Source organism: Alosa sapidissima, chromosome 8 (assembly GCF_018492685.1).
Source record: "Alosa sapidissima isolate fAloSap1 chromosome 8, fAloSap1.pri, whole genome shotgun sequence".
Classification (NCBI taxonomy): Eukaryota; Metazoa; Chordata; class Actinopteri; order Clupeiformes; family Clupeidae; genus Alosa; species Alosa sapidissima.
Genome location: NC_055964.1, coordinates 31,782,329 through 31,794,828, shown reverse-complemented (window position 1 = coordinate 31,794,828; position 12,500 = coordinate 31,782,329). Strand labels below are relative to the sequence as shown.

General features: G+C 50.1%; 1 protein-coding gene across 1 annotated transcript in view; it reads right to left on the bottom strand.

Moving 5' to 3' along the window:
* The window catches only part of rapgef1a (Rap guanine nucleotide exchange factor (GEF) 1a), a 78,300-nt gene that overhangs the window by 9,015 nt on the left and 56,785 nt on the right, over nucleotides 1-12,500 (bottom strand). Inside the window, 3 exon segments of the mRNA XM_042101548.1 lie at nucleotides 611-672; nucleotides 2,480-2,572; nucleotides 3,884-4,024. Of these exon segments, the coding sequence (XP_041957482.1) occupies nucleotides 611-672; nucleotides 2,480-2,572; nucleotides 3,884-4,024 (296 nt within the window).

Below are 12,500 nucleotides of genomic sequence, written 5' to 3'. Positions count from 1 at the left end.
CGACCATTCGGCACTGTTCCTGCCACCATGCATCAGATGCACAGACTGTCAACTGGACGCCATGGAGAATTTCAATAGCACATCACACCTGTACTGCAAACCCATATCAGTGGTCATTGCACAGTACTCCATAAAAGCTCACAGTGCATTCTGTATCAGTGGTCATTGCATTGCACAGTAATCTATGAGAGCTCATAGTGCATTCTGTATCAGTGGTCATTGCACAGTACTCTACGAGAGCTCATAGTGCATTCTGTATCAGTGGTCATTGCAATGCACAGTACTCCGTAAAAGCTCACAGTGCATTCTATATCAGTGGTCATTGCAATGCACAGTACTCCGTAAAAGCTTACAGTGCATTCTGTATCAGTGGTCATTGCAATGCACAGTACTCCGTAAAAGCTTACAGTGCATTCTATATCAGTGGTCATTGCAATGCACAGTACTCCGTAAAAGCTTACAGTGCATTCTGTATCAGTGGTCATTGCAATGCACAGTACTCCGTAAAAGCTTACAGTGCATTCTGTATCAGTGGTCATTGCACAGTACTCTATGAGGACTCAAAGTGCAGTGGTCATTCAGGAAAGAAGGAAAGGTGATCGTGTCTTACCTGTCGGACTCCGTCATGTCCTTGTCTGCCGCAGGGTCCTCCGGGTCCTCAGCGGTTGGGTCCTGTAACACACACCTCTCCGTTAACACACTCACACACACACACACACACACTGTTTACGAATCACACACATAGAAAATCAGAGCGATTCCAGATTTACCATCATCCTCAGAGGGCGTTGTGTGTGTTATCACTCAGGGAGTTACACACACACACACACACACACACACAAATGTGTGTCATCATTCAGGGTTATCCACACACACACTCAAATGTGTGTTATCATTCAGGGTTAAACACACACACACACACACGCAGCACGTCTACCATCACACAGATATGCTGTGTGTATGTGTGTGCATCCACACCTCTGAGTGCCGAGTGAAGGATACTGTATAGTCCACCGGTCAATCTTAACAAATATGGACTGAACCAACTGGACTCCTGACACACAGCAAAGTAACTATACATTTTTCTGCTTATTATACGACTGATAGTCAAAACTAAACTTCAACAGGTATTGTAGAAGACAACAATAAAACGTTCAATATAATAGAATGCATTCAGCAGCCGTATAATAAACACAACGTCAGAGTGAGAATGTCAAGCAATCATAACAGTTACAATGAGAGGCCATTCACGTAAAAACATGAAGTCAAACGTACAGATTAAATCAGTTGCATTAATCACATTCAAAAAGCAGTCAAACGCCTCAGTCAGATCTGGAGCACCACGTACACACACACACACACACACACACACACACACACGGATGAGGTGCCTCCAGGTGGGTCTCTCAAACAAGTATTAGCTAAGCATGTCTGTTAGTCGTCACCATCATAAGGTTAGACGTGCCATCGCAGGGGGTCCAGGGCATCGGAGGCTTTATTCCACCAGGGTCTGCTTACAGCGCAGGGTTTAGATCACAGTTTGAAATGATCAATGAGAATGATCGGATCACAGGCAACGATGATTACCAGCTCCGAGTCCGATCAGCAGCCTCTACGGGCAAGGCGTCTACTGCAAACTGCTTTCAGCTCCACACACACACACACACGCTTGCACACTCACTCTGGAGTTTCAGGCTGTCTGGAGCTCCTTAAGTGAACTTCTGCTCCCTTTTTAATCTCTATGCTGTACAGCTGCAGCAAATCCATTTACCAATCTGGTTCCCTGGCAAACGTAATGCACTCGTGTGTGTGTGTGTGTGTGTGTGTGTGTGTGTGTGTGTGTGTGTGTGTGTGTACAGTGTGTTATACAATGTAAAGCTCTTCAGAATGGAAGCAGAAGCTTGTAACAGAGGCCTCTAGTCGTTGCCACATGTCTAAAAATGAACATGAGACGTAAACAGCCTGTGAAGATCAGGGAACAGGCAGACCCATGAGAGGTCAATGCTGTTGATCGACCTTTGACCCTGGCTTCCAAAAGACCTCAAGAACCTAGCGACTGATTCTAGAGCAGATCAGGTCCTGAACTGAGCCAGACTACCATAAGTGTTCGAACACATGGAGTTTGGGGTGGGCCCCTACTCTCCTGGGGTGGACTGGGGGGTAGTTTGGGGTAGTTCAGAAGGGGGTTATGAATCTGCATCTCTCTCTCTCTCTGTCACTCACACACACACACACACACACACACACACGCACACACAGGCCCAGATGTACAAGCCATGAGTCATGCGGAGTAACAGTGAGACGAGGTGGAGGCCGGATGCTGGTAGGAAATGTTAGTACAATCAAAACAAACAAACAAACAAACAAACAAACAAATACAGCGAGTTCGTTCCCAGGCCGGGTCATGCATTCCGTTTGTTTCCTGTTTGTTTGTTTAGCGCGGGTGGGGGTCGGGGTGGGGGTGGGGTGCGCTACTTACGCGGCGGGGGAGTGTCCCGTCTCCGCTGGCCTGGGTGGAGGAGTACAGATTGACGTACTCCCCCTCGCCCCCCTCCTCGTTAGCACTCTCGCTCTACAGGGGACAGGACCAGAGCACAGCCTCACCACACATGGCCTCGCCTCACACACACACACACACACACAGGACCAGAGCACAGCCTCACCACACATGGCCTCACACACACACACACACACACACAGGACCAGAGCACAGCCTCACCACACATGGCCTCGCCTCACACACACACACACACACACACACAGGACCAGAGCACAGCCTCACCACACATGGCCTCGCCTCACACACACACACACACACACACACACACACACACACACACACAGGACCAGAGCACAGCCTCACCAAACATGGCCTCGCCTCACACACACACACACAGGACCAGAGCACAGCCTCACCACACATGGCCTCACCCCCCAACAAACACACACACACAGGACCAGAGCACAGCCTCACCACACATGACCACACATACACACACAGAGTATAGGAACCCCTACACACACACACACACACAGTACACAAACCCTTACCTGTACACACACACACACCCAGTCACAAATCTGACCCACGACACCAACATGCAGCACAATACACACACACACCACCCACAATACCACATACGCCACCAACACAGACATATACCACATATACCATAATCCACACAAGCACAGCCTACCCCACATCACCCCCTAACCCAGCCCCAACTTGCTCAGCACTGAGGTCATGTAACAGGGATGTTTATTGAGGACGCGGTGGTCAGCGCTCTGAGCCGCCACGTCACTAAGTCCTGCCTAAGCACTCAAGCTCAGATTAGATGGTACTGTTGTGAAAAATCACAGTTTCATAATGCTTACTTACACACTGTGAACGTACATACACATACTCACACACACACACACACACACACACAACCTACCGTCATGTTTACAAAACACCTCAACAGCAGCCTTGTTATGCATCCATCATATGACCCACAGCAAAACATCCATCACAATTTGGTGAACAATCCAAACCACCACCTAGTTTAGCCCGTCTTTGTGTTTGGAACCTCCTCTCATCACCTATACACTATGTAGTGAATGAGCGGAGGTTCTGGGCATAAGTTGTGGTCTTTAAAAACACTTCCTGGTTCCCATCATCCTCTATGCTTCAATACAGGAAGTCTACCCACAGCACAGTACTGTGTGCTACCGCACGGCACAACACCAGACCACAGCAGACAACACAAGACCACACCAGACAACACAAGACCACACCAGACAACACCACACCACACCACGGCTTGGCACACCACACTACGGCACGGCTTGGCACACCACACCACACCACGGCACGGCTTGGCACAGCGTAGCTGGAGCTCACCAGGAGGGGCTGGCGTGTGTCGGACAGAGTAGCGTCAGAGGGAAGACAGGTGGCCAGAGAACCAGCAGAGCTCTCCAGGGAGCCGTTAGCCAATAGCAGCAGGTCTTGGCTGGGCGTGGCCGGGGCTGCCAAGTCCAAGCTCTGTGATTGGTGGAGAGCGAGAGTGAGGGTGAGGTCAGAGGTCAAAGGTCGGATAGAGAGCAGAGAAGGTTGTTAGCAGAGAGAGTGTTTAAGGCCTAAAGAGGTCGGCTAATGCGAAACGAAACAGCAAGAAAAACACCTAAACGATGGAAAAAATGACAAAAGGGAGGAAAGCCAAGAAAGGAAAGTGGAAAGACAGCAAGCCCTGAAAAGCAGAGTGAAGTTAGAGGAGGAGAAGAGGAGAGGAGGGGAGAAGAGGAGAGGAGGAGAGGAGAAGAGAGGAGAGGAGAAGAGGAGTAGAGGAGAGGAGGAGAGGAGAGGAGGAGAGGAGAGGAGGAGAGGAGGAGAGGAGGGGAGGAGGGGAGGGGAGGAGGGGAGGAGGAGAGGAGAGGAGGAGAGGAGTAGAGGAGAGGAGGAGGAGAGGAGGAGAGGAGGAGAGGAGAGGAGTAGAGGAGAGGAGGAGTAGAGGAGAGGAGGAGAGGAGAGGAGGAGTAGAGGAGAGGAGGAGAGGAGAGGAGAGGAGGAGAAGAGGGGAGGAGGGGAGGAGAGGAGGAGAGGGGAGGGGAGGAGAGGAGAGGAGGAGAGGAGGAGAGAGGAGGAGGGGAGGAGTAGAGGAGGGAGAGGGGGAGGGGAGGAGAGAGAGGAAGGAGGAGGAGAAGAGGGGAGGAGAGGAGGAGTAGAGGAGGAGAGGAGAGGAGAGGAGAGGAGAGGAGGAGAGGAGAGAGGAGGAGAGGAGAGGAGGAGAGGAGAGGAGGAGAGGAGAGGAGAGGAGAGGAGAGGAGGAGAGGAGTAGAGGAGAGGAGTAGAGGAGAGGAGGAGAGGAGGAGAGGAGAGGAGGGGAGGAGAGGAGGAGGAGGAGAGGAGTAGAGGAGAGGAGGAGAGGAGAGGAGAGGAGAGGAGAGGAGGAGAGGAGAGGAGGAGAGGAGTAGAGGAGAGGAGAGGAGAGAAGGAGAGGAGAGGAGGAGAGGAGTAGAGGAGAGGAGAGGAGTAGAGGAGAGGAGAGGTGGAGAGGAGAGGAGAGGAGAGGAGGAGAGGTGAGGAGGAGAGGAGAGGAGAGGAGAGGAGGAGAGGAGAGGTGAGGAGGAGAGGAGAGGAGGAGAGGAGAGGAGGAGAGGAGAGGAGGAGAGGAGAGGGAAAAGAAGAGGAGAAGAGAGGGGGAGCAGGTGTGTCTCTGGAAGGGAAAGGTGGAGTTAGACTGAAGACACACTGAAGTGCTGTGTCCGAGAGAGAGGAGAGGAGAGGAGAGGAGAGGAGAGAGGAGAGGAGAGAGGAGGAGAGGAGAGAGGAGGAGAGGAGAGGAGAGGAGAGGAGAGGAGAGAGGAGAGGAGAGGAGAGGAGGAGAGGCCAGAGAGGTGACCAGGGTCCTGCACCAACACAATCCCCTCCTTTACACACACACACACACACACACACACACACACACACACACACACACACATACACACACACACACACACACACACACACTGCTCCTATCTGTCTGGCGCTCTTGGACCACGGTGGCTCTCCCATATATGGAAATCAGGGGACTAGGCTGTAACCTGACAAAGCATTTGAGCTTACTGCTGTGGCATGTGCTAAACACAGAGTGTGTGTGAGTGTGTATGTGTGTGTGTGTGTGTGTGTGTGTGTGTGTGTGGGGGGGGGGGGGGGGGCAACAGACTCCTGTTCTCTGTTCCTTTTACAAAACAGAGCAGAATTGTGTCTGAACTCTGAGACGGACGGCCAATGAATCAGGGATAAGTGAGTCAATTTTCAGAGTAGAAACCGCACAGCTCACACCCTAACAGGAAGTGGTGACACTCCTGCAAGGAGAGCACACCCGACAGAGCGACCACATCACGTCACATGACCAATTCCCCGGAGGAAAAGCGCCTCGTGAAGACGCGATCGGCTCTGGGGACTCGACGGCTACAAATAAAGAAGATAAAAGAGAAATGGCAAAAGTGGGCAAAAGTGATGAGAGCTTGAGAAGAGCAGTACAGCAGCGCGCATCTGTATCTTCAAATACCAAACAAGGTTTGGTTGTCGGAAGTGCTTCGTCACTGATATGTCTCTCGAAAGCAGGTGCTCTTTGGTTTCAAGGGAATACTTCTTGTTGGTTTGAGTTGGTTTGACCAAAAAAATTCCAAGGCACACTGCCTTTTATAGTTAAAAAGCCTTTAATTTAAGTGGGCTTACGCGTTGCGACAAAACATGTCTTCATCAGAGCACTCATCTGTGCCTCAACTCTCTCAGCGACTCTAAATATCCATGCACATGACATTCCCCCAAAACAAAAACATTCTATCAAGATTCCTTCAGCTTAGCAATGTACCGGAATCTTGTACTAGCACTAGAGCTTTTCATGGATTGTGAGCAGATCTTGTTCTAGAATGAGGTGAAGAACCTGTCTAGATGAAGCATGAACTGATGCATCCATTTAACTGACTCACTTTCAAAGTCAGAATTGTAATACTTCTATTGCATACACACCAAATTCATACACTCTATTTGGCAAAATGTAGGTTGAGTGGTGCTCTGCAGATTCAAGGCCTTGTCATTTCTGAGATGTTATCAAGCTTTTAGATTAATGAGAGTTGGCTTTAGTTCTTTTGGAGATGTCTTTTGCCAAGTATGCATAGGACGACAAGTCACGCACACGCACACGCACACACACACACACCCTCTTCCTGCTACCCAAATGGCATAACATCTCAAGTGGTAGTGCTATAGTCATCACTCACTATATTAATGACACACACACATGATGGTTAATAGTCACAGACTGCTGACAGTGAGCAAGGCCAAGGGTAAGGAATGAAGTGTGTGGTGTGTGTGTGTGTGTGTGTGTGTGTGTGTGGGTGTGTGGGTGTGTGTGTGTGTGTGTGTGTGTGTGTGTGTGTGTGTGTGTGTGTAAAAAGAGAGAGAGAAAACATTGCTGGCAGATTTGATTAAAATGACAGCACGATGAGTGTCATGGATGCGGAGAGCCACACCTTCAGCAGTGCACTGGACACAAAGACAAGAGAAAGAGAGAGAGAAAGTGTGTGTGTGGTGTGTGTGTGAGTGAGTGTGTGAGTGAGTGAGTGTGAGTGAGTGAGTGAGTGAGAGAGAGAGTGTGTGTGTGTGTGTGTGTGTGTAAGGCCTAGGGTGACCCCAGCCTATGCTGACAGAGGAGGGTGCTGGTCACACACTGAAGCCTTTTCTTGCCTGCATAATGGTGGGTGTGTGTTGTGTGTGTGTTTGTCTTGTGTGTGTGATGCATGCTGTGTCACAGTGCTCAGTCACACACTGAAAGCCTCTGCTTGCCTGCATAATCACAGCTAATCCCTCCAGTTGAACAACAAATACAGATGAGAGGGGCGGAGGAGAGAGGAGGGGAGAGGAGGAGAGGGGAGGAGAGGAGAGAGGAGAGAGGAGAGGAGGAGAGGGAGAGGAGAGGAGAAGAGGGGAGGGGAGAGGAGAGAGGAGAGGAGGAGAGGGGAGAGGAGAGGAGAAGAGGGGAGGGGAGAGAGGAGAGAAGAGGAGAGAGGGAGAGGAGGAGGAGGAGAGGAGAGGAGAGGAGAGAGGAGAGAGGAGGAGAGGGAGGAGGAGAGACTGCCTCTGTAGCCACAGGAAAAACATGTAGAGTCACGCTCGGGGCCAAACAACCAGACACACACACACACACACACACATACCCACAGACACACACCCACACACACACACACATACCCACAGACACACACCCACAGACACACATACACACACACACATACACACATACACACACACACACACAGACACACAGACACACACCCACAGACACACAGACACACATACACACAGACACACAGACACACAGACACACAGACACACATACCCACAGACACACACCCACAGACACACACCCACAGACACACATACACACACACACACACACACATACACACATACACACATTACACACACACACACACACACACATACACACACACACACACACACACACACACACACACACACACACACAGACACAGACACACAGAGCATGCTGAGTGAGGAGGGTGGAGGTTAAGAACGTGGAGTCCTTTGGAGGATAGATGCAAACATACAAGGCACTGCTTTCCATGGTCGTACGCTCAGTAAACTTAGCTTTCGTTCTGTGTGTGTGTGTGTGTGTGCTGTGTGTGTGGTGTGTTTGTGTGTATGTGTGTGTGTGGTGTGTGTGTGTTGTGAGAGACTTGTCTCTGTGGGAGACCAATCCACAATCCTTCTCCCTGGTGTCAACACAACCCTAGGGAAATGAAGCACTGAGATGGCAGGAGAATGGGGCAGGAGAATGGGGCTGGAGGTTTAGGAGCAGGAAATGCTGGGGCAGGAAATAGCTGGGGCAGGAGAGAATGGGGCAGCAGAATGGGGCAGAGGAAAGAGATGCTGGGGCAGGAGGAATGGGGCAGGAGAGGCTGTGGTAGGAGATTGGGGCAGGAGAATGGGGCAGGAGAATGGGCAGGAGAATGAGGGCAGGAGAGGCTGTGGTAGGAGATTGGGGCAGGAGAATGGGGCAGGAGAATGGGGCAGGAGAGGCTGTGGTAGGAGAATGGGGCAGGAGAATGGGGCAGGAGAGGCTGTGGTAGGAGATTGGGGCAGGAGAATGGGGCAGGAGAATGGGGCAGGAGAGGCTGTGGTAGGAGAATGGGGCAGGAGAATGGGGCAGGAGAATGGGGCAGGCAGGCCCCAGCATGTTGGCACTTCAATGTGCGTGCGCCTGCTGCCTGGCACACGACTGAGCTCTGTTACCATAGAGACGGCAACACTTTACTACAGGCGTCAAAGACACCTCTGATGGGTGCTACTCCGGGAGCGCACTTGGAGTGTTCCGTTCACAGAGCGTAAAAATAGTTTTAGAAGATTTTTTTCTTTATGTGCACAACACTCCTCACGTCTGGTGCAGCCAGCCTCCATTGATTTACAGGGGAAGCTAATGGTTGCAGCATGCGCTCCGTGAATGGATTGCTTCAGTTGTGCACCTGGTGTAGCCCCACGGCAGCAGTCAAAGGCACTTGTGACGGTGACTCTTACTAAAGGGAGTCAAAGGCACTTGTGACGGCGACTCTTACTAAAGGGAGTCAAAGGCACGTGTGATGTTTTTTCAATGGCACGTGTGATGTCACAGCAGGTGTAACAACTCGACTAAGAATGAGCCTAATGTGACTATGTGAGCCTAATGTGAAGAGAATGCTGAAGCAGACTTGGTGCCTCGGTGAGGACCTTTGACAGTGTTTCAGTTAGAGTCTGTAGAGTGTTGAAGTTACTATATAGGTTGGTCGAGACTTTGCGATGGCAGTGAGTGTTAAGTACAGACGACTGTAAAACCGTCGTGGCAGCCGTGGCCTACTGGTTAGCGCTTCGGACTTGGGTTGCCAGTTTGAACCCCGACCAGTAGGAACGGCTGAAAGTGCCCTTGAGCAAGGCACCTAACCCCTCACTGCTCCCTGAGCGCCGCTCTTGATGCAGGCAGCTCACTGCGCCGGGATTAGTGTGTGCTTCACCTCACTGTGTGTTCACTGGGTGCTGAGTGTGTTTCACTAATTCACGGATTGGGATAAATGCAGAGACCAAATTTCCCTCACGGGATCAAAAGAGTATATACTTATACTTATACTTACTTAAACCCAAATGTACGGCTTGCTAGTGTCCATGGCTTAATGTATGTGTAAATGCAAACACAGTAATACATGCAAATGTTAATGTGTGCATGGCAATATGGGTGCTGGTAAATAAGTTGTGTACACTGGCATCTACTTCTCAGGAAGCATGCAGGTTTCTCTGTGATGGTCAGTTCATCTCTTGCATGGTTCTGTACGCACAGGTAGTTAGGCAAATAATATGTGTTAATCTAGTCCTCGGCATGGAGGTTAGGTCAGATCTCAGGATGTGGCTTGTTAGATCATTAGATAGTTACTCTGTGTATGTGTTGTGTGTTGTGTGTGTGTGTGTGTGTGTGTGTGTGTGTGTGTGTGTGTGTGTGTGTGTGGTGTGAAAGTGTATGTGAGAGAGAGTGTGTCAGTGGGTGTGGTGGTTGTCAGTGAGTGCAGACATTACCGCATTGAGCATGAAAAGTGTGTATACCGAGCTTGCATGTGACAGTGTGTGCGCTGCGTGTGCGTGCGTGTGCGGTGCGTGTGCGGTGCGTGCGTGTTGGTGCGTGTGTGTGTGTGGTGTTAGGGTGTTGAGCATAGAGAGAAACAGAAGGCACGAGTGTGTGAATAGCAGCAGAGGTGCAGCAGAGCTGGGGGGCGGAGCTTGACTCACCGTAGGCGCAGTAAAGGGAGGAGTTAGAGGCGGAGAGGCTGAGATTGGCGGCGGCGGTGGCGGCGTCGTCCCCTCCCTCCACAGCCAGAGAGCCAGCCTGAGCCGCCGGCAGCTGACTGGACAGGGACGAAGAGGAGGAGGAGGAGGGAGAGGCTGAGAGTGACGCCTAGCAGGACACCACAGAGGAAACGCAGAGCAGACCCAGGGGAAGAGAGAGAGGGAGAGAGAGAGAGGGAGGGGAGAGAGAGGGAGAGGGAGGAGGGAGGGAGGGAGAGAGGGGGAGAGAGAGAGGGGAGGGGAGAGAGAGGGAGAGAGGGAGAGAGAGAGAGGGAGGGAGAGAGAGGGAGAGAGGGAGAGAGAGGGAGGAGAGGAGGGGTGAGAGAGAGAGGGAGGAGAGAGGGAGAGAGGGAGAAGGGAGAGAGAGGGAGGGAGAGAGAGAGGGTGAAGAGGGAGGGAGAGAGAGGGAGGGAGAGAGAGAGGGTGAAGAGGGAGGGAGAAAACGAGAAGAAAAGGCATAAGAGAAAAGAGTGCAACTGCAGTGAGTTTGAAATTTAAAGCTTCAGGAGGAGAGAGTCAACAGAGCAAGGTCAGAGTGCCATCAGTAAGGGTTAGTGACCGACAGAAACAACACACACACACACAGTCATCAGTAAGGGTTAGTGACCAACAGAAACACACAGGCACACACACACACACACAGACACACAGTCATCAGTAAGGGTTAGTGACCAACAGAAACACACAGGCACACACTTACTGTCATCAGTGTGGGTTAGTGACTGACAGAAATACACACACACAGACTTACGGTCATCACTGTGGGTTAGTGACAGAAACACACACACACACACACACACACACACACACACACAACACACACACACACACACACACACACACACACACACACACACACACACACACACTGCGATGTGAGTGCTGCAGGTAAAAGACTAAGTAATTAAGGAGGAGAAGCAGAAAAGGCTGCAAATGAATAAGTGCCAGACGGATGGAGCAGCAACAGTGAGTGAGATGGCACCATGGCCCGCACCAGAGAATGAAACACCACACAACACACACACACACACACACACACACACACACACACCTAACATGCACATCACACACACACACACCTAACATGCACATCACACACACACACACTCTAAATACTGTAGACAAATTTGTGTCATATGCTTGCTAATCATGACGTGGAAAACATGTAATCTCTACATATCTCTTCCTCTCTCCTCTCTCTCGCGCTCACACACACACACACACACACACCTAACTCCTAACTGTGCTGTATCTGTGTGTGAGCAATGCAGCTGGACTGATAAAGCTTAATCCTCAGGAACGTGCTGGAGAAAATATAATCCACATACACACACACACTCTCCCAGATAAAAAGAAAGTTTCCGTAGCACCATTTACACACACACACACACACACACGCACGCAGTGCGCGCACACACACACAGCTTCTCAGATCAAAAAAGAAAGTTTCCCCTCCCGCACACACACTCACACCCACATTTCTCATGTCATCCTTACTGTAGACTCTCTTAGGGGAGATGCTGAGCTGATAGAACACCAATGGTGGATGAACCTTAGTGCGTGTGTGTACAATTTCCTGATTCCGACTCCCACAAGAAGCCACATTAATAATGCCTCTCCTTTCTGCCATATGGAAATGTGTGTGTGTGTGTGTGTGTGTGTGTGTGTGTGGCGCGCACTCACAGGCAGGAGATTACAAGCCATGGAGTTTTATCACATTGCGGAGACAATTACAGTTCTTACTTCTTACAGACTCAGAGGCAGGAAGGTGTGTGTGTGTGTTTTCCTCTATTTGTTTGTTTATTTATTTATTTATTTATTTATTTATAAATGTACATACTGTAATTACAATTATACATAGTCATCACTGCTCTTATCCAGATTATTATAATATCCATATTTATAGTTTTTTTATATATTCTGTTAATACACTGCATATATATCTATATTGTTTTACTTCTCTTATAAGGTTTCTGCTAATACACTGCACTATCTATATTTAATACTGTAGGTACACACACTCAAACACACACACACACACACACACACACACACCTTGAGCACAAACACAAATGAGTGCTACGAATGAGTTTGGGAAATACTTCTCAAGACAACACAACTCTAAACACACACACAGCATTCC